This window comes from Mustela lutreola, chromosome 1 (genome assembly GCF_030435805.1).
Source record: "Mustela lutreola isolate mMusLut2 chromosome 1, mMusLut2.pri, whole genome shotgun sequence".
Lineage (NCBI taxonomy): Eukaryota > Metazoa > Chordata > Mammalia > Carnivora > Mustelidae > Mustela > Mustela lutreola.
Genome location: NC_081290.1, coordinates 194393103 through 194416079, shown reverse-complemented (window position 1 = coordinate 194416079; position 22977 = coordinate 194393103). Strand labels below are relative to the sequence as shown.

General features: G+C 40.7%; 2 protein-coding genes across 2 annotated transcripts; both read left to right on the top strand.

Annotated features, from left to right (window-relative positions):
* The first annotated feature begins 977 nt into the window (after window positions 1-977).
* LOC131820448 (olfactory receptor 6M1-like) lies at window positions 978-1925 on the top strand. The gene has a single exon (XM_059156055.1). It carries the CDS (start codon window positions 978-980, stop codon window positions 1923-1925), a length of 948 nt encoding a protein of 315 aa, XP_059012038.1.
* Window positions 1926-18010: 16085 nt separating this feature from the next.
* Window positions 18011-18958, top strand: LOC131820443 (olfactory receptor 6M1-like). The gene has a single exon (XM_059156043.1). It carries the CDS (start codon window positions 18011-18013, stop codon window positions 18956-18958), a length of 948 nt encoding a protein of 315 aa, XP_059012026.1.
* The last annotated feature ends 4019 nt before the right edge of the window (window positions 18959-22977 follow it).

Genomic DNA, 22977 nt, shown 5'->3' with positions numbered 1-22977 from the left:
AGGGGCACCTGTGTGGCTCAGTGGGTTAAAGCCTGTGCCTTTGGCTCAGGTCATGATCCAAGGGTCCTGGGATCGAGCCCCACATCGGGCTCTCTGCTCAGCAGGGAGCCTGCTTCTTCCTCTCTCTCTACCTGCCTCTCTGCCTAGTTGTGATCTCTGTCTGTCCAATAAATAAATAAAATCTTTAAAAGATAAAAAAAGAAAATGGATCCAGACACCTCCCCTTACTTTTGATGCAACCAGCAATGTCTCAGAAAGTGTGTCCTATCCAATTCTTGTTGCTGCTTAAGAGAATCCTTCAGATCATCATATGATGATGGTCAGCCTCCATACAGGAAGGATAATAGAATTTTTGTCTGGTGACTTCTTTTTCCTCAATGAAGTCTGGTATGAGGTTCTCAGCTAAGATATGCTGGTCAGCCTCCATACAGGAAGGATAATAGAATTTTTGTCGGGTGACTTCTTTTTCCTCAATGAAGTCTGGTATGAGGTTCTCAGCTAAGATATGCTGGTCAGCCTCCATACAGGAAGAATAATAGAATTTTTGTCGGGTGACTTCTTTTTCCTCAATGAAGTCTGGTATAAGGTTCTCAGCTAAGATATCCATCGTATTAAATTGTAAGATGTTCAAAATGTCTTGAGTGAACTTCAGTGAATGATACATATCAGTTAGCGTGAATGGATTTGGATGTAAGGAAGGAAGTAAAGAAAAGAAATATATGCATGTAATTGGAATTGAAAAGTTAAATTTTAAAGAGACCACAGAAAGGTTTTTGTTTTTTTTTTTTTTTCCAACTCATCAACTATGAGGATGGGAACAGAGGCCAAGCAAAGGAATTTGATTTACCAGAAGCCACATAATACAGTCAGAGTGAGGGCCAGGACCCCGGCTCTTGGATGTTCTCTTTAGCAAAATTTGGAAGAGATCTTAAACTATTCTGTTTTTCTTCATTTGTTTCTTCACCCCTCCAGTAGAAATGGCTCTGAGAAACCAGAGTTCCTTGACTGAATTCACGTTGGTCTCCTTTCCTGTCATCCAAGAACTTCAAATCTTGCTGTTTGTCATTCTCCTGCTGGTTTATATGCTCACCATAACAGGAAACATTGTCATCATTTCCTTAGTATGGACTGATAATCGTCTCCAAACACCAATGTATTTCTTCCTTAGTAATTTGTCATTTTTGGACATTTTGTTCACAACTACTATTACCCCCAAGTTGCTAACTTGTCTCTTAGAAGAGAAAAAAACCATATCTTTTGCTGGCTGTATCACTCAAATTTATTTCTACTTCTTTCTGGGGACAGTGGAGTTTATCCTGCTGGCGGTGATGTCCTTTGACCGCTATGTGGCCATCTGTAACCCCCTGCGCTATACTATCATCATGAACAGCAGGGTCTGCCTCCAGCTGGTTCTGGGCTGCTGGGTCGGAGCCTTCCTCTCAGTACTGTGCCCAACTATTGTGGTGTCCAGATTGCCATACTGCACTGAGGAAATTGGTCATTTCTTCTGTGACATTGCCCCCCTGCTACAGGTGGCCTGCATAGACACTCATTTCATTGAGATGATAAACTTTCTCTTATCCTCCCTTGTCCTTCTGACCTCCCTGGTACTCACTATTGTGTCCTACACCTACATCATCTCTACCATCCTGCGCATCCCCTCAGCCCAAGGCCGTCAGAAGGCCTTTTCCACCTGTGCTTCTCACATCACAGTTGTGTCCATTGCCTACGGGAGCAACGTCTTCATGTATATGAGGCCCAGCCAGAGCCACTCGCTGGAGTTTGACAAAGTGACTGCTGTCCTTACCACAGTGGTGACCCCTCTTCTGAACCCTTTCATTTACAGCTTGAGGAATGAAAAGGTAAAGGAGGTCTTGAGAGAGTCAATTAGCAGGATAGTTCTGCCACATTCCAAGGGAACATGACTCTAACTCATTTCAAGGCATCTAAGCTATGCTTTCTTCATGGCATCTCGTGCTATATGAAGAGTGACACCAAAGTGGACTGAACTCTTGCTAGATTTTCTCATACAATTTTGTGATAGTTGAAAATATTGTTACAGGAGTTAAGATGGCAGAGTAGAAAGGAGACCCTATATTTGCCTTGTCCCTTGAACACAGCTAGATAAATATCAAATCATTCTGAATCCCCCCAAGAAATTGACCTGAGGACTGAAAGAACAAACTACACAACTAGAGGGAGAGAATAGGCCACATCGTGGAAGGTAGAAGCTGCAGATATGTACTTTGGGGGGGGGGGTGGTAAAAGAATTACTAGTGATGCATAGGGGAGAGAGTCCTGATCATGGAGAGAGAAGTGAGAGACAGAGAGACACAGAGTATTGCGGAAGAAACACTTCCCCAGAAGCATTGACTGGGACAACAAAAGGGACTACTTATCATGAGTTTTTACAAACAGTAGAGCTCAAAGTCTGAAGTTTTAGAAGTCCTGCCATGGCCAGTGTGGAGCCTGGCAAGTGTAACTGTGCTCCTATGGAGAAGGAGGACAGAGGCCCAGGAGTGGACTGCATGCTCTCAGGATCCCCTAGGCCCACTGGAGAGATGGTTCCTCTTCTTGGAGTCCATCTGGGAAAGGTGGAACTCCTTCTCAGGGACAAGAGCCAGTGGGTACCATTGAGCTGCCCCATTTGTTAGCACAGGAGCAGAGACACCTGTTAAGGACAGCTAACCTGGATGCTGACTCTTGTTGTTGTTGTTGTTTCCTGCTGCACTTTCCTCTAAACTCCAAGTTTCTGCACGTTGGTCCGACTGACCTTCTAGGACAAATCTGCATCAGACCCAGCGTGGTAAGAGCCACCCCTAGAGGAGCAGCATGGATCTATGCCTAGGCAGATCCCTAAAATTTGGAATTTTGAAACTCATGCCAGCTGAATTTCAAAATACAGGTGCACTGAGCTGCCAGGTGGGAAGATGGCCTGAACACAGACAGGGTGAAGGCAACAGTCTGCAGGACACAAGAGGGCAAATTGTTCACTCCTCTGTGAGGGCTTCCTGACAGCATGGGTGCAAACACCCTTCTCTGGGGACAAGAGAGTGGGTTGGCACCATTTTTCCTTCCTCCACCCATCAGCGTGGACTATCTATCTTCAGTGAGGAGCACAGTGCCCACAGTGGAGACCTGAGCCACATATGCCAAGCCCCTCCTCCCTACACAGTGCAGGTGCTTCTGTATGAGGGCAAGTGTCTCTCTCACACACACACACTCACACACGCACACACACACACACACACACACACACACACACACATACCAAGCCTACTGACCATACACTGGCTGCAAACCTTCAGCTCTAGTGAAAATAGAATCAGGCCTATTTCAACAAGCAGACCAGAGCTTACCTAGTTACAACTCACCACACTCTGGACAAGGTCTGAACACTCCCCACTGCAGGCAAAGAGAAACTCTGCACAGCCTGACCTGAGGGAAAGAGCAGCTAAAATGCAGCCACAGAGTACACACAACATACCTCAGAGACACTTCCTGGAGGAGCAGGCTCTGGACAGGATAGGACCCCTTCTTAAAGTCATTACTCTCAGCAGCAGGAAACATAACAGGCAGAAGAAGAAGAAAGAGAACTTGACAAAATTCCAAGATGAAGAAATTCATCCCAAAAGAAAGAAAAAGAAAAGGTCATGGCCAGGGGTCTCATTGAATCCAATGTAAGTAATAGGCCTGATCTAGAATTGAAAACAACAATCATGATGATATCAGCTGTGCTTAGGAAAAGCATAGAAGACACCAGAGAGTCTCTTACTGCAGAGATATGAGACCTAAAAACTAGTCAGACCAAAATAAAAAAAAAATGCTATAACTGAGATGCAAAACGGACAGAATATAATGACCACAAGCATGGAAGAAGTAGAAAAATGAGTCAATTATATGAAGATAAAATTATGGAAAATAATAAAGCTTAAAAAAGAGGGAAAGAAAAATACTGAATCACAAACATAGACTTAGGGAACTCAGTGACTCCATAAAGCATAATAACATTCATATCATAGGAGTCCCAGAATATGAAGAGAGGGGAAAATAGGCAGACATTTGCTTCTAGGAAATTACAGATGAACAGTTCCCTAATCTCGAGAAGGAAACAGACATCCAAATCCAGGAAGCACAGAGAACTCCCATCAAAATCAAAACTGGCCAACAGCAAGCAAGACATTTTGTGGTAAAATTAGCAAAATACAGAGATAAGAGATGGGGGGGGAAGGCGTGAAACCAACAAGGGAAAAGAAGTACTTACGAGAAAAGACAAAGTAGGGAGCAGCAGACCTAGCCACAGAAACTTGGCAGGTCAGAAGTGACTGGCATGATATACTCAAAGTGCTGAGTGGGAAAAATATGTAGCCAAGAATCTTTTATCCAGCCAAGCTACAGTTCAGAATAGAAGGAGAGAAAGTTTCTCAGACAAACAAAAACTAAAGGAGTTTGTGACCACTAAACCAGCCCTGCAAGAAATATTAAAAGAAACTCTTTGAGTGGGAAAGAAAGACCAAAAGCAACAAAGACTAGAAAGAACAGAGAAAATCTCCAGAAACAATTACTTTATGGGTATAATACAATGATACTAAATTTATATTAAAAATCACTTTGAATGTAAATGGACTAAATGCTCCAATTGAAAGACATAGGGTATCAGAATGGATTAAAAAAAAAACAAGACCCACTATATACTGCCTACAAGAGACTCATTTTAGACCTAAAGACACCTGGAGGCTGAAAGTGAGGGGATGCAGAAACATCTATCACTCTCATGGATGGCAAAAGAAAGCCAGAGTAACCATACTTATATCAGACAAACTATATTTTAAACCAAAGACTGTATCAAGAAGTGGAGAGGGCACTATATCATAATTAAAGGGTTTATCCATCAAGAAGACCTAACAATTGTAAATATTTATGCCCCCAATTTAGGAGCATCCAAATATATAAAACAATTAATAACAAACATAAAGAACTCACTGGGACACCTGGGTGGCTTGGTGGGTTAAGCCTCTGCCTTCGGCTCAAGTCATGATCTCAGGGTCCTGAGATCAAGCCCCACATCAGGCTCCTCTGTGCTCAGCAGGGAGCCTGCTTCCCCCACCCCCTCTCCCTCCCTCTCTGCTTACTTGAGATCTTTCTCTCTCTCTCTCTCTCTCTCTCTCTCTGTCAAATAAATAAATAAATAAATCATTAAGAGAAAAAAACGGAACTCACTGATAATAATATAATCATAGCAGAAGACTTTAACACTCCACTTACATCAATGGAGAGATCATCTAAGCAGAAAATCAACAAGGAAACAATAGCTTTGATTGACACACTAGACCAGATGGACTTAACAGATACATGCAGAACATTTGTCCTAAAGCAGCAAACTACACATTCTTTTCAAGAATACATGGAACATTCACAGAATAGATCACATCCTGGGTCACAAACCAGGCCTCAACAAGTACAACAAGACTGAGATCATGCAATGCTTATTTTCTAACCACAACACTCTGAAACTTGAAGTTAACGACAAGAAAAAATTTGGAAAGATCACAAACATGCAGGTTAAGAAACTATCTACCAAAAAATGACTGGGTCAATGAGGCAATTAAAGAATAAATTAAAAAAAAAAAACATGGAAGCAAGTGAGAATGAAAACAGGATAATCCAAAACCTTTGGGATACAGCAAAAATGATCATAAGAGAGAAGTATATAGCAGTACAGGCTGTATCAAGAAACAAGAAAAATCTCAAATCCTCAACCTAATCTTACACCTAAAGGAGCTAGAAAAGGAACAGCAAATAAAGCCTAAAGTCATTGGAAGGGAAATAATAAAGATTAGAGCAGAAACAAATGATATAGAAACAAACAAACAAAAAATAGTAGAATAGATTAATGAAACCAGGAGCTTGTTCTCTGAAAGGATTAATGAAAGCAGAAAAACCTCTTGCCAGACTTATCAAAAAGAAAAGAGAAAGGACCCAAATGAGTAAACTCATGAATAAGAGAGGCGAGATTACAACCAACACCACAGAAATACAATTACAAGATTGTTATGAAAAATTATATGCCAACAAATGGCAGTCTGGAAAAAAATAGATAAATTCCTAGAAACATATAAAATACAAAAACTGAAACAGGAAATAGAAATAGAAATAGAAAATTTGAACAGACTGATAATCAGCAAAGAAATTGAATCAGTAAATCAAAAATCTCCCAATAAACAAAAGCCCAGGGCAAAATGGCTGCCCAGGGGAACTCTACCAAATGCTTAAAGAAGAGTTAATACCTATTCTCAAACTGTTCCAAAACATAGAAATGGAAGGAAAACTTCCAAACTCATTCTACCATATCAGCATTACTTTGACACCAAAACAAAGATCCCACCAAAAAGGAGAATTATAGACCAATGTTCCTGACAAACATGGATGCAAAATTTCTCAACAGGATACTAACAAACTGAACCCAATAGTAAATCTTTTAAAATGTACTTCACCACCATCAAGTGGGATTTACTCCTGGCCTGCAGGAGTGGTTCAGTATTCACAAATCAATCAGTGTGACACTCCATGTTAATAAAAGAAAGGATGAAAAACACATGAATCTCCAATAGATGCAGAAAAAGTATTTGACAAAGTATAGCACCCATTCTTGATTTAAAAAACCCTCAACAGTATGTGCTTTGGTGAGTGCTGCGAAGTGTGTAAACCTTGCGATTCACAGACCTGTACCCCTGGGGATAAAAATATATGTTTATAAAAAATTAATTAAAAAAAAAAAGAAAAGAAAAAAAAACCCTCAACAAAGTAGGGATAGAGAGAACATACCTCAACATCAGAAAGACCATATATGAAAGACCCACAGCTAACATCGTCCTCAAAGAGGAAAAACTGAGAGCTTTTCCTCTGTGGGCAGGAACAAGACAGGGATGTCCACTCTCACCATTGTTATTTAACATAGTACTGGAAGTCCTAGCCTCAGCAATCAGACAACAAAAAGAATAAAAGGCATTCAAATAGGGAAAGAAGAAGTCAAACTTTTGCTATTTGCAGATAACATGATACTCTATGTATAAAAGCCAAAGGACTCCAACCAAAAAATTGATAGAACTGGTACACAAGTTCAATAAAGTTTAAGGATACAAAATCAATGTACAGAAATCTGTTGAATGCCTAAAATTAAGAACTCAGGAAACAGCAGGTGTTGGCGAGGATGCAGAGAATGTTACATATTGGTGGGAATTCAAGCTGGTGCAGCCACTCTGGAAAACAGTAAGGAGGTTCCTCAAAAAAATTAAAAATAAAGCTACCCTGAGACCCACCAATTGCACTACTGGGTATTTACCCAAAGGATACAAAAATACAGATGCAAAGGGACACTTGCACCAATGTTAATGTTAACCAGTATTAATAGCAGCAATGTCCACAATAGCCAAAATATGGAAAGAGCCCAGATGCCCATCAACAGATGAATGGATAAAGAAGATGTGGTATATATACACAATGGAATATGATGCAGCCATCAAAAGAAATGAAATCTTGCCATTTGTGATGACATGGATGGAACTAGAGGGTATTATGCTTAGCGAAATAAGTCAGTCGGAGAAAGACAACTATCATATGATCTCCCTGATATGAGGAAGTCGAGAAGCAGCATGGGGACTTTGGGGGGTAGGAAAAGAATAAATGAAACAAGATGGGATTGGGATAAAGAAAAACCATAAGAGACTCTTAATCTCACAAAATAAACTGAAGGTTGCCGGTGAGGGGTGGGGGGGCGGGAGAAGGTGGTGGGGTTATGGACACTAGGGAGGGTATGTGCTATGGTGAGTGCTGTGAAGTGTGTAAACCTGGCGATTCACAGACCTGTACCCCTGGGGCTAATAATACATGATATGTTTCTTTAAAAAAATTGAAAAAATTTAAAGAAAAGATGTTATATATATATATATATGGTGTTTTATATATATATATATATATATATATATATATATATATATATATATACACAATAGAATATTATCCAGCCATAAAAAAAGAATGAAATCTTGCCATTTGCAGAGACATGGATGAAGCCAGTGTATTGTGCTAAGGGAAATAAGTCAGAGAAAGATAAATGCCACATGATTTCACTCACATGTGGAACTAAAGAAACAAAACAGATGGACATAGGGGAAAGGAAAAAAAAGAGAGAGGGAGAGAGACTATTAGAGAGACTCTTAATTATAGGGAACAACTGAGAGTTACTGGAGGGGAGGTGGGCATGGGATGAATTAAACAGGTGATGGGCTTTAAGGAGGTCACTTGTGAGGAGCCCTGGGTGTTGTATATAAGTTATGAATCACTAAATTCTACTCCTGAAAGTAATATTACACTGTATGTCAACTAACTAGAATTTAAATAAAAATTTGAAACATTAAAAAAACAAAGAAAAGTGATTTAAGATAAATAGTTATGCATAATTTAATAAAATGAATAGTAAATTAACACTGATACATATTTGATTACAGTTTGTAGTCAAATTTTAACACCACTGTTCCCTCAATAAATGCATCATCGTCATCACCATCATCATCATATTGTTACCTAAACTTGCCAGTTATAAAATCAGTTACTACTTTTGGAATGTCTATTTCATTTTGTTTTTTCTCTCTGCTGCTCACCACTCTCACAGGTTTAAAAGAGAGCAGACTGTCAGACAGCCACCCCAAATCTCTTGGAGAACACAAGCTTATATCCTATACACTAAAAGGCTAAATTGAGATTATTTATATGTTAATAGTTTTTTATGCATATGTATTTGACATCCTGGTAGAGATTGAATCCAAGTAGCAGTAACTGATTTCAGTCAAGTGTTTAAATGTCCAGGATGGTCATATTTGCTTTAAGAAGACCTACATTTTGTTCAGCTTACACAGTGGAGGTTTGGAGGAGAGGAAAGGATGTTCACATGAGAAGGGAAAGGCTTACAAAGGAAAGCCTATAAGGATAAATATGTAAATAGTTAGAAAAGGGATTTTCAAAAAGTCTAAATTTATTCATAGTTATTTTACACTTTACAATCTCTCAGAGGCTGAAAGGAAATATTCCAAATGGTTAATGCTGGTGAATCTGGCTAATATTCTAGGTGACTTTTTGTTTTAATTGAAGTACGGTTCAATGAAGTACGATGTTACATTTTAGTTTCAGGTGTATAACATAGTGATTCAAGAAGTCTGCACGTTTATGTTGTACTCATCACAAGCGTAGCTACCACCTGTCACCAAACAAAATGATTCCTGTAGCCCTGACTATATTCCCTATGCTGTACCTTTAATGCCCTTGATTAACTCATTCCATCACTGGTAGACTGTACCTCCCACTCCCTTCCACCCAATTTTGCCATTAGACGATATATTTTTTTTAACTCTCTACTTTTCTACATTTCATGCATTTTCTGTGCTCAGGATGCATGAATGTTAATTTAAAAATATTTGGATGGGCACTTTTTGAAAGAGATTAAATTCATTTCCATACTGATGCACGGGTATGTATCTAAGAAGTGATTCCCATACTTGGTGTATAAATAATGAAATTATTTTTATTTTATTCAATCTGTTTTAAACTATGTAATTCATACTCTCTAATTCAGTATCCATTTTTTTAAAAGATTTTATTTATTTATTTGACAGAGAGAGAGAGATCACAAGTAGACAGGCAGGCAGAGAGAGGGGGAAGCAGGATCCCTGATGAGCAGAGAGCCTAATTTGGGGCTCGATCCCAGGACCCTGGGATCATGACCTGAGCTGAAGGCAGAGGCTTTAACCCACTGAACCACCCAGGTGCCCCTCAATATCCATTTTAGGAATAGTAGTAAATATCTAAAATTTCCTTCTTTAAAAAAAAAACAATTATTCATCCTGCTTTGTTAGAATAGTTAAATGTCCTATGGAATTTCCTTGTCCTTAAGTTCAAAGTTTGCAAATTAACCCAGAGGGAAATGTATTGAGCCCAAGTGAGTTGATTACAACATTCACTATTTTAAGACTACTTCCCCCTATAACAATTTAGCGGTAAGGTCCCTAAATGGTCATACTAATTAAGAATACAGTGATTCATCTGGGACTCTAGGATCCCATACCCAATATAAATAAATCATAGCTTTGGGGTAGAAGTGAAATTCATTAAAAAAATCATAATCTCGGGGCACCTGGGTGGCTCAGTGGGTTAAGGCCTCTGCTTTCGGCTCAGGTCGTGGTCCCGGGGTCCTGGAATCAGGCGCCACGTTGGGATCTCTGCTCGGCGGGGAGCCTGCTTCCCTCTCTCTCTCTCTGCCTGCCTCTCTGCCTACTTGTGATCTCTCTCTGTCAAATAAATAATAAATAAAATCTTTAAAAAAAATTATAATCTCACTCATCTTCAAAAGATCATTATCATGATAATCAGGGCCCCACATCATCTCAAGTGACAATTCCATAAACTTCTGAAGGAATTTATTATTTGTGATTATTTGGGAAGCCCATTCTGACGTATTTTGGTTCCATGTGCAAAGAAGCACACCAAGAGAGAAGCTGAAGCTACGTGACACATTGTGTGTTTAACCAAGAGTTTCTGAATAATTTTAAAAGCCACCAAAAGCTATCTGGTCATCTATGTCAGAAACTGGAAGAAATCATAGACTCCTTCCTAAGTGCCCATAACCATTGGTCAGGCCCTTTATTTTGCTTCCTATCCTTCAAAACTGTTTTCTCCTCTTCACCATTATTACATTTCAAAAATCAAGGCCTTTATTATACACCCTGGGATTATTGGAAAGGCCTATTAACCAATCTCCCTATCTCTAGACTTATCTCCATCTAAGTAACCCTCCACAGGTTTGGTGCAGTAACTTTCTAAAAACAAAGATGATCAAATAACATTTTCTCAGTGGTTCCAAATGACTTCTCACAATATGTCATATAAGGCCATTATATCTGTCCCTCACCTGTGTCAACCTCACCAGTACCACCAAATAACTTGAAGTCTCCAGATGCTCCATGCCCTTCAAAGTCTTTTTTTTTTTTTTTTTTAATTTGGGAGAGAGCCCAAGTAGGGTGGAAAGGCCAAAGGAGAGGGTGAAGCAGGCTCCCTGCTCAATCCTGTGGGGCTCCATCCCAGGACCCTGGGATCAGGACCTGAGCTGAAGGCACACGCTTATCCGCTGAGCCACCCAGACACCCCACTTCAAAGTCTTTTATAAAATTCTGTTTGTTTTGACATAAATGTTTCCCTCCAGCACTAGTACCACTAATCTGCCTAATTACATATTCCTTATCCTTCAAGAGTCGTTACTTCCTCTCTCCTCTACCTCTCCTCTCAGTCCCACAATAGTCCTTGAATTTTCTCATTATCTCTCTGTGAATTCCATGAAGGCGGTGTTTCCTCTAATCTGTTGCAGTATCGCTAGTTTTGAACATCAGTTAGCTACATCTTTTTTTTTTAAGATTTTTTTAATTTATTTATTTGACAGACAGAGATCACAAGTAGGCAGAGAGACAGGCAGAGAGAGGAGGAAGCAGGCTCCCTGCAGAGCAGAGAGCCCGATGCGGGGCTCGATCACAGGACCCTGGGATCATGACCTGAGCTGAAGGCAGAGGCTTAACCCACTGAGCCACCCAGGCGCCCCCAGTTAGCTACATTTAATGAACACGTATTTAATCATCCAGTCCAGAAATATTTATTTATTTATTTATTTATTTATTTTTAATTATTTATTTTTTAAGATTTTATGTATTTGACTGAGAGAAACACAGCAAGAGAGGGAACACAAGCAAAGGGGATAAGAGAGGAGGAAGCAGGCTTCCCACTGAGCAGGGAGTCTGATGCCGGGCTCGATCCCAGGACCCTGGGATCATGACCTGAGCCAAAGGCAGACGCTTAATGACTGAGCCACCCAGGTTCCCAAAAAATATTTATTTAGAGCCTAAATGTGACAGGTACTCCCCCGGGGACTGGGGGGCTCAGCAAGGAACACAAGAAACAGTGTGTGCTCAGTGAGCCTACTAGGTTCTGGTAAGTAGCTAGAGAAGAGGACTTAAATAAATAAATTAGAAAATGTCAAGTGGTGACTAATGCTACACAAAGAACTGAATCAGAGTGAACTGACTGAAAATGACTGGGGAACCTTCAGATTGAATAGTTAGAGAAAACACCTCTGAGAAAATAACATTGATGTTGAAATTTAATGACAAGTCAGCTATGGAAATATCAGGAGAAAGCAATTCAGGATATACACAATGAGGCTAAAACCTAAGACCATAGAAGTCAATGAATTTGACATGCTCAGAAGGAAAACATAAGCAATATTACTAAAATATGGTGGTTTGTTAATCACAGAACCTTACTATGTAAGTTAAAAAAAAAAATTAAAACTAACAATGGCGGGGAGCATGGATGGCTCAGTTCGTTTCAGCTCAGGCCACGATCTTGGGATCCAGCGCCACTCCATGCTTGGTACAGAATTTGCTGGAGTTTCTCTCCCTCTTATTCTGCCCCTACCACCCCTCACACACGTGCTCTCTCCCTCTTAAATAAATAAATAAAACCTTAAAAAAAAAAAACTAACTATAGCTATATTAATTTGTTAATAATAGATATACAGCTGACCTTTGGACAACACGAGTTTGATCTACACAAGTCCATTTACACATGGTTTTCCATAAATACAGTACTGTAAATGTATTTTCTCTTCCTGTATACTTTCTTAATAACATTTTCTTTCATCTAGTTTACGTTATTGTACAAATACAGTGTATAATACATAAGTAAAATGTGTGTTAATTAATTCTTTCTGTTATTGGTAAAGCTTCTGGTCAACAGGAAGCTAAGAGTACTAAGTTTTGAGAGAGTCAAAAGTTTTACATGAGTTTTCAACTGTGGAGGTCAGTGCCCTAACTCGTATGTTGTTCAAGGATCAACTGTACCTTGTGACATCAAAACCATAAAATGTGGGGAGGGGGGTGATAAAAGGATAGAGTTTTTATATGTGATCAAAATTATTATTATCAGCATAAAATAGACTGATCAAACTATAAGATATTTTATGGTGCTTCTGGTAACCACAAAACAAAAACCAACAGCAGATATCCTAGAGACAAAGAGAAGGGAATCAAGGCACACTGCTGTGGAAAATCATCAATTCACAAAGTAGGACAAGCAAGGGAGGAAGAAAGACATAGGGAACTACAAAAAAAAAAAGATGAAAATAAATTTGGAAAATACCATGACAGTTTCTTATATACTTAAACATATATTTACCGTAAAGACATACTTCTAGGAATGTATCCAAGAGAAATGAAAACAAATATTCACACAAAAACATGAACCCAGCTGATCATAGGAACTTTATTCATAATATCCAAATACTAAAAACAACACAAGTGTTTATCGTCTGGTGAGTAAAAAAATGTGATCTGTACAAGCTACCTGATAAAGAATCCTCCATAATACAAAGGAAGAGAGTTCCGACACCTGAAACATGTGGATTAATTTCAAAGTATCTGATTAAGTGAAAGAAAACAAACAAACACAAAAGACTGCATGAAGTAAGACTGCATTTATATAAAATGCAAGAAAATGCAAATTACCCTGACAGGAAACACCTGAGTGGTTATCAGGGCTGAGGTCTGGGAGGGAGAGCATTTCCTGCAAGGAAGCACAACACTTCTAAGAAAACGGAAATACTGTAAACCATCATGCGGTGCTGGCGGCTACGTGAAGCGACACAGGTGTCAAAACTCAAGCAGCTCTACACTTAAATTGTCCATCGTGTGTACCTTGTACATCAATACAATAGATTTAAAATACGGACACAGGGGCACCTGGGTGGCTCAGTGGGTTAAAGCCTGTGCCTTCAGCTCAAGTTGTGATCCCAGGGTCCTGGGATCCAGCGCCACATCAGGCTTTCTGCTTAGCGGGGAGCCTGATTCCTCCTCTCTCTGCCTGCCTTTCTGCCTACATGTGATCTCTGTCTGTCGAATAAATAAATAAAATTTTTAAAAAATAAAATAAACTAAAATATGGACACAGGCATACCAATCCATGTAAAGGATCTCTTCATGGAAAGCAGCTTAAAGCCTATTTCAATACATGATGATCATTTCAGAAAAATCATGTTTTAAATTCTCCAAGTTTCTACTTCCCTGATGCTTTAAAGCAGCTCTCTAAGTTTCTCTTTAAATAATAAAATAAACAACCAAGAGTGTGTCCCAGGAGACCCTAACTTTCTAACTGTGAGTAGTTACTGCCACTCTGATGTTCTGACTGGAGTAACAATCATTAACCTTTTTTTATGCCATAGTCCCAGGTGCCACTGTAAGCCAAATCTCTGAAGGTAGCGCCAGATCTCATTAAACACCGCAGTTCACCCCGACGTAAGCACTTTCGTAGAGGCAGAGTCAGGCGATTCCTGCAGAGAGTAAGTGAAGGTGGTGCTACGTGAAATCAAGTCACGGGACACCTGATGAATGAGCAGGGGTGACCTAAGCAAGGGTGACAGTTTAGAGAGATGCTTCAGTGCATGCAAACATGAATTCTTCTGACAATCCGGATGGATCCACAGAAGAACTCAAAATTCACTGAGTACACAAAAATTAAATTCCTGAAGCACAGAAAGGAAAAAAACCCAGCTGAAATTTGGGCAGCATTCAGCCACTTTTGCCAGAATAGAAGTCAGGGGACCTGCTCTGGATCTGGCTGCGGTAACTCCTCCATTCACCACCAAACCTCGCTGCTCTGCCCTTCCTGACCACCACGTGCAACAGGGTACATGGGACTTGGAACTCAGAGCAATGTGCTGAGGTTCACAGGAAACGTGAACAGATACTGTAACGCTTGGACTTCTCCCTGGTGTAAGTCCAGACTTCACTTTTGCTGTGGGCATCCGAAAAGGAACTGAGAGAAAGCCACAGACGTTCTGGAAAAGGACAGTTTTTCATTCAGAGGAAGAGGGATGGACTCCGTAATCAAACACTGAATAACCACTTGGTGTGGTTTGGAAAGGGGATCAGTTACCACCCGGGGAAAAGTCTCAAACTAGGACTGAGATTTACACAGAATTCAACACTGAAGCAATCACAGAATTGACAGAAAAATGGAGGGAATGCAGTATGGAAAAAAACCCACAAAGTTTGAGTTTCCTAACATACCCGAATAGAGAAAACACAGTGTGCTACGAAGAGTAGGAGGTAAGTATACTTTATTATGCAATTATCCATATTTATATGTTAAACAGTCTGAGTCTCACTAAATTTGTTTACATGTATATTTTATGAATTAAAGTATAACTACTGCTCTCCCCAAAACTACAGTGAAGGCAGCTGTCGAGTATGAAGCTTTACTCTAAGTATGTAATTGAAAGTCTTTAATGTACTCAGCTTGCAATTAAGCTTTGTCACATTTTACTGACAGCAGCAAAGTTCCCAAGATATGTCTAATCCCCACCCCCCACCGCCACATCTCAGTCCTTTTCTGTTCCTCCTTCCCCATCCCGATGTTCTTAACAAACATGTACTGAACACCAGGTCGACATACATCACTGTAGACATAGGCTCTAGCGGAGGACCTCAGTCTGTCCCTGTTGTCATCCTCATTTTAGAAAACACGTAAGACACGATGCTTAGGAGTGTCATGAAAGATCCAAACCTACAGTGGCCAAACAGGTTCGCTTCCATCAGTCCCCATTTCTGACTAAATCTGGAATCTTTTTTTTTTTCTTTAAGATTTTATTTATTTATTTGACAGAGATCACAAGCAGGCAGAGAGGCAGGCAGAGAGGAGAAAGCATGCTCCCTGCTGAGCAGAGAGCCCGATGTGGGACTCCATCCCAAGACTCTGAGATCATGATCTGAGCCAAAGTCAGTGGCTTAACCCACTGAGCCACCCAGGCGCCCTAAATCAGGAATCTTGAAATGTGCCAGTGCAAGTGAATGCCACTTTTTAAGGACCCACAAATGGCAATGAAGAACAATCCTCCCCGCAAATGAAAGCCTTAACTTGGCAAGGTTATAATTAAATTCTTAGACGCAGATTGTCATAATCCAGAACCTTTCCCCCAAGACAGGATGGGCTCAGCAGGGCGCGGAGTTCATCTAGAGAAGACAGACACAAAGCCAGCTTGTTCTCCACTAGCACGAAATTAAGTGGCTCCCTGAGGAGAGCAAGGCTACATATTTCCCTCTTCTCAGCATTTGTTTGACCCAAAATACAGCAGAACAGAAAGCTCTCGATGCCTTTTTTCCATTCCTATATGACCCCATGACAACAACGGCCAACAGCAACCCCATTTGTGTCGGACCATCCTAGAATCTTGTTTAAAAATTCACCGAGCTCTTGCAGATCCCAACCTGTCTAACTTACAACACCGGGGGAAATCAAGCTCCTCTCAACGTCATCAAAGAAGAAATACCCAGGAAGGAAAATGGAGGACTTTGGAGTAGGTTGGGAAAGGATTGGCGAGAAAAATGGAAGGAAGAGTGGGACGGATGATTGGCAGCTGCGGGAGACTCCACCTCCGTCTGCCTTGACACCTGCTCCTCTCCAGTGGGGGCAGTGAGAAAGGTGGGAAGCAGGAAATGAAAGGGATTTCAAAGCATTTCCACTTGTCCACAGACCATGCTCGCTTCTGTGTCTATATTAGATCTCAGCAACATTAACACGCGTCCACCCAGATATGGTTGATATGGTTATGCCTTTCTGTGCCGTAGTAATCAGACAGGAAGTGTATGACCTGGGTGCAGGAGCAGTGGGGGGAGGGTGAATGTCACAATACTTATGGTGCAAGGCAACCACAGTACAAGACCCTATTTCAATAGATCAGCCCCTTTGAGGGCCTTTGATAACTTAAAAGCAATTGATGTTTGGAATAAATGGATGGGAAATACAAATAATGAGCAACTACAAGGGCCAGAAAAGTCTCAGCAAAGTTTTCAAATGGAAATTCATTCAGGAAAAGAAAGGGGGAGTCTTTAAGGCAAAAAAGGCTGCTAGCAGTTACTTTTCCCGGACAGAGGGCCTGGGGAAAATGATTTCCTTTCAGGAGGAACTCGGTGGCTTCAAACCTAGAGGGATCCTAGCTCAGGTTCTTGAATTGGTCATTTGCACATAAAACCAAAGAATTAGCCACAAAGTAAAACACCCAAGGACACAGCTTCAACGGAGTTACACAGGCATGCACTAGTGGTTCACCAAAGTTGAGCACTATTTCGAGAGGAGCATTCCAAGCACCGCCCATCTCTATCCACTTTCTTGCACTACCATTAACAGACTCATGTTCCAGTTGCTGAAAAGAATATAAGGTATACGAGACCTGTAAAACATGTGCAGGTGGGGAATGGGAGGTGAAATTTCTGTTATTCTTTTGAGCTGCCATATACATGACATTGCAAAGAACAATGATCATTTTCCCAAAAGACGTTTTCAAATGCATGAAATAGCTTATGCAAATTATGAAGCATGCATCGTGTACCTACTTGCTCTGTCACTGTGTAGACCTCAAAAACTCCAGTTTCTGCTCTCCTATGTGGCAATACATAAAGGGTTGAAATAATGTGGAGAAAAGGAACTCAACTTTTATTAATATTCCCTTTGTCCTTTTGCAACGTGACTGTCTGGATTCTCGGTTAAGTATTCTCTCTTCTTAGGCACAGAGCTGACCTGGGAAAACAGGAGACCAGGAAGAATGAAAGGGAGAGGGGAAGGAGCACTGGGTCAGAGAGAAAAACCATCATGAAGACCAGAGTTTAATGGGACCATAGAGGTAATTTCATTCAACCAAAAATTTTAAATATGAGAATCCTGTGGTGAGAAAAGTCGTGTCATTTACTCAGGGTCTTACCTGTTTTACAGTGAGTGAAATGACTCTTGACTTTTCATCCAAAGCTTTTACTACTTCATCTTTAGCACTGACATTCAGGGTTGAAAACTTATTTTTGCTAATTTTCTTCTCTGTAATTTTTTTTTTTTTTCACAGACGTTCTGGCCACTGATATTGCATGCGATGGATATGCAGAATCAGACCACAGTGACTGAATTTATCCTGACTGCCTTCCCTATGATCCCAAAGCTTCAGATCTCTCTCTTTGTGGTCCTCCTGTTTACTTACATGCTAACTCTAACGGGAAATACTGTCATCATTTCCTTAATCTGGGCTGATAATCGCCTCCAAACCCCAATGTACTTCTTCCTCAGTAATTTGTCTTTTTTGGACATTTCATACACTACCTCAGTTACCCCAAAGCTGTTAGCCTGTCTCCTAGAGGACAAGAAGACCATAACTTTTGTGGGCTGCATCACCCAAACATACTTCTTTTTTTTCTTGGGGACAGTGGAGTTTATCCTCTTGGCGGTGATGTCCTTTGACCGCTATGTGGCCATCTGTAACCCCCTGCGCTATACTATCATCATGAACAGTAGGTTCTGCCTCCTGCTGGTTCTAGGCTGCTGGGTAGGAGCCTTCCTCTCAGTACTGTGCCCAACTATTGTGGTGTCCAGACTGCCTTTTTGTTATAGAGAAATTAGTCATTTCTTCTGTGACATTGCCCCCCTGCTACAGGTGGCCTGCATAGACACTCATTTCATTGAGATGATAAACTTCCTCCTATCCTCCCTTGTCCTTCTGACCTCCTTGGTATTCACCATTGTGTCCTACACCTACATCATCTCTACCATCCTGCGCATCCCCTCAGCCCAAGGCCGTCGGAAGGCCTTTTCCACCTGTGCTTCTCACATCACAGTTGTGTCCATTGCCTATGGGAGCAACATCTTCATGTATGTGAGACCCAGCCAGAGCCACTCACTAGAATTTGACAAGGTGACGGCTGTCCTCACCACAATGGTGACCCCTCTTCTGAACCCCTTCATTTATAGCCTGAGGAATGAAAAAGTAAAAGAAGTTTTGAGAGATGCAATTCACAAAATTATGTCCTTATGGCACAAGAGAACTTGAACCTTATTGCACAGGATAGCTTGAAAGTTTTTGTGCCAATCATGACTATATTTGGCACTTGGACTCCATGTGGAGGAAAGCATGCTTGAAGACAATAAAGTCAAAGATTTGTGGGAACACATGAAGAGGCTTCTTGCCACATCAGAAACCAGGTATTACAGTCAACGTCCAGAGCAGGCAATTCAAGCATAGAGAAAATAATGTGTTTTGAACCCTATTATTGTGCTGTCTCACACACAGATTTAATGAATTAATGAAAAATACATAACCAAAGTCAGAAAACCTGATTTGTAAGCCTTGGTGTATTGCTTTTTTATCACATGACACATATACTATCTGAACTCTCATTTTTCTTATTGGTACATAGGAAGTACCTCACAGTTCCCCCCCCCTCTTTTTTTCTTTTATGGTCTTACTCTAGATGATCTAAGAAGGCAACCGCAGATAATTGTAAGTTAATGCTTTCTCTAGGTATTAGGATGATGCAAGATAGTTGGCTTCATCCTGACAGCTAAATACCCTAGAAAATAATAGTAAAAATAATAATAACAACAAAACCAAGGAAGAGCAGTAACCTATCCCAGCATTTGTATAGTGTGCTTAAATTTGAGCTTTTATGTTGATACACATGGAGTTTATAAGAATATAGCTTTTAAATCATCTGAGTTCAAAATCCTAATTCCTGGAAGGAGGATCTGATTGGTGCAACCGATGAGAGATGTCCTCTCCTGATTCATTTCTTTGTAAGAGGAACGATTGGCAAGGAGTTAAAGTTGCCCTCAGTCTTTACCACCATGGAACCCATGCTATGGGGATGGGTACTCTGAATGACACGGTAAAAACAGGAACAAGACCATAGGCATTCCTAAGAGCAAAAAAATTATGTCTAGTGTGGTCATTAATCTTCTAGCTAAATGGATGATGACTGAGACCCTAAACTGGCATGGAATCTCTCACGGACAAGCAGAGAGAGAAAGTGCTACCTTAGGAACAGTCTCAGAATACTATGGAAGAACCCAGTGTGTCATAAGGTATTGTAACGAACAAATGTTTCTAGATTGGAAGAACGTAGAACAATGTCACCAGGGCTGAAGCAGTCATATAAGGATCTGGTCTGTACTCATTATCAGACACTCCATAAGATCAGATTTGGAAAGTTACTGTATCAGTTTCCTATTGCTGCCATAACAAATTTGGCAGCTGAAAACGACTCAGTTTTATCATCTGAACTTTCTGGAGGTCACATGTCCAAAATCTGTTTCTACTCATCTGCGTTGTTGACAGAATTCCCTTCCTTGAAGATGTGGGCCCAAGGTCCTGCTTCCTTGCTGCTATCAGTAAGGGCCATTTCCAGTTTCTAGAAGGTACTTCAGCTCTTGGCTCATCGTCCCCCTTCCTTCACCTTCAAAGCCAACAATAGTGGGACGAGTATCTCACAAGTTCAAACCTCTCTTCTTTCTTTCTTTTTCCGATTTGGCTGACAACTTTCTCCACTTCTAAGGACTCTCTTAATTGGATTAGGCCCACCCTAATATCCAGGATATTATCATGGACTCAACGTCCTTTTTCCTGAATTACATTTGCAAAGTCCCCTCTGCCAAGTCAAGTAACATGTTCACAGATTCTGGGGGATTAGGACATAAATATCTTCAGGTGCCATTACTCTGCTTGTCAGCATTGAGTTGCTAGAGGTAATGACCCAGGAAAGAAAAATAAAGAACAGAGCACGGTAAGATTATTTTGAGCCAATACTCATTCCGAAACTCCAAGTTTCATCGCTTAAAGCAGAAGAGTTTACAAATCCCAGAATGTGAAAGACTAGTGAAAAGCAGCAACATAGGAAATACATGTATGAACTAGCTACATGTGTTTTTATTTAAGCCATTGTGAGGTAACGATGAATATAGCTGTCCCTTTGTGCTGTTTTACTGTTTTCATGAGTGCCCATCTCACTCAGAAGCTCTGATCTGGTATCACGAACACAGAAATGAAAATCCTGAGCAAATAAGAGAATTTAAACACAATTTTGGTACCCAAAATTATACCTGGCCGCAGGTTGGGCCAAGCTTGAAACTGAAAATATAATAAGACTTGATGAACTCTGAAAAATAACATAAATATACTGTTTTGCCTTGATGTTGATTACTATTCTTATGATCAACATTGTTATAACACAAGATAATAATATCTATCAGTTTCTACATTGACTCTAGTTAGTTACTTGTCCCAAATTTGGAGACACCTGGAAAGACGCTTACTTTTCCCATAGTATGGGTCCTTTTAATGAGGCCCCAGTGTCACTGACCAAAACTAACTCTTTTGGTTGTCGCTGACTAATCTGGCCTTGGCCTGGGAACCCCCAAGCCCTCAACCCATAGACTTTAATGAAAGGATGTGCCTCAGGGCCTGCTTCTCCCTCCAAGAGTGCCCCTCCCCCACCCAGCCATGCCAGGGATCTCCTCCAGGACCCATGAGTAATAAACTCTATGGTAATTCCTTTTGCAGTCTGTTGAACTGCAGCTCACCATCTGGTCTCCTCTGCTCCACTTAAGACATGTTAACTTGACAAATTAATAACAAGGTGGTACCACCACAAATAGCAATTTGCCTCATTTTTGAAATGTACTAAGAAGTGGTTGTTCGTGTGTGCGCGCGTGTGTGTAACCCTTCAGAGGTATGTACTTTGTCTGAGATCCTTAAAACTCTTTATTAAATAAAATTTTGGTGGGTATCTGGGTAGCCCATTTGGTTAAGCGCCTGCCTTCGGCTCAGGTCATGATGATCCCAGGGGCCGGAGATCCAGACCTGCACTGGTGTCCCTGCTCCTCAGGGAGCCTGCCTCTTCCTCTTCTCTTCCACCGCCTCCTCCTACCCCTCCCTCCTGTACCCCCCCACCCCCTCCCCTGCTCATTCGCTTGGGAGCTCTCTCTTAAATAAATAAAATCTTCAAAAACAAAAAGGTTAACAGTGAAAATATATTAATTACTAAAATTTTTATAACTGGAAAGAGCTTATGCATTATCGTTTTCAACATTATCGTCTTTTTTTTTTTTTTTTTTTAGATTTTATTTATTCATTTGACAGAGAGAGAGAGGCAGGCAGAGAGAGAGGGAGAAACAGACTTCCCGATGAGCAGAGAGCCTGACGTGGAACTTGATCCCAGGACCCTGAGATCATGACCTAAGCTGAAGGCAGAAGCTTAACCCACTGAGCCACCCAGGTGCCCCTACATTATCATCTTTTTAAAAAGGTGGCTTACTTTCTCCAAATGCTGAAAGTAGGAAAGCACATTAATGAATGAATCCCTAGTTAGCTGTAAACAATATCCTTGGGGCAGGCCTACAGTCCAAGATGATAAATGATTTTTTAAAATAAAAGATTTTAGGGGCACCTGGGTGGGTTAAGCCTCTGACTTTGGCTCAGGTCATGATCTCAGGGTCCTGGGATCGAGCCCCACATTGGGCTCTTTGCTCAGAGGGGAGCCTGCTTCCCCTTCTCTCTCTGCCTGCCTCTCTGCCTACTTGTGATCTCTGTCTGTCAAGTAAATAAATAAAATCTTAAAAAAAATACATACTTCTGAAATGTACCATACATATGTACACACACACATAACCACGTTTTAGTACATTTCAAGAATGAAGGAAATTGCCATTTATGGTTGTACCACCTTGTTACTAATTTATCAAGTTAACATTTCTTTTTTTCTAAGACTCTTTTTATTTATTTATTTGACAAAGAGAGGCAGAGAGAGAGGGAACACAAGCAGGGGGAGTGGGAGAGGGAGAATCATGCTTCCCACTGAGCAGGAAGTCTGACAAGTGGCTCAATCCCAGGACCCTGAGATCCTGGGATCTAAGTCAAAGGCAGACGCCTAACAACTGAGCCACCCAGGTGCCCCCAAGATAACATTTCCTAAGTGGAGAAGAGGAGACCAGATGGTAAGCTGCAGTTCAACAAACTGCAAAAGGAATTACCATAGAGTTTATTACTCATGGGTCCTGGAGGAGGTCCATGCCATG

Coding starts and splice junctions, on each gene's coding strand:
- LOC131820443 (XM_059156043.1), top strand. CDS start 18,011: ATGGATATGCAGAATCAGACCACAGTGACTGAATTTATCCTGACTGCC.
- LOC131820448 (XM_059156055.1), top strand. CDS start 978: ATGGCTCTGAGAAACCAGAGTTCCTTGACTGAATTCACGTTGGTCTCC.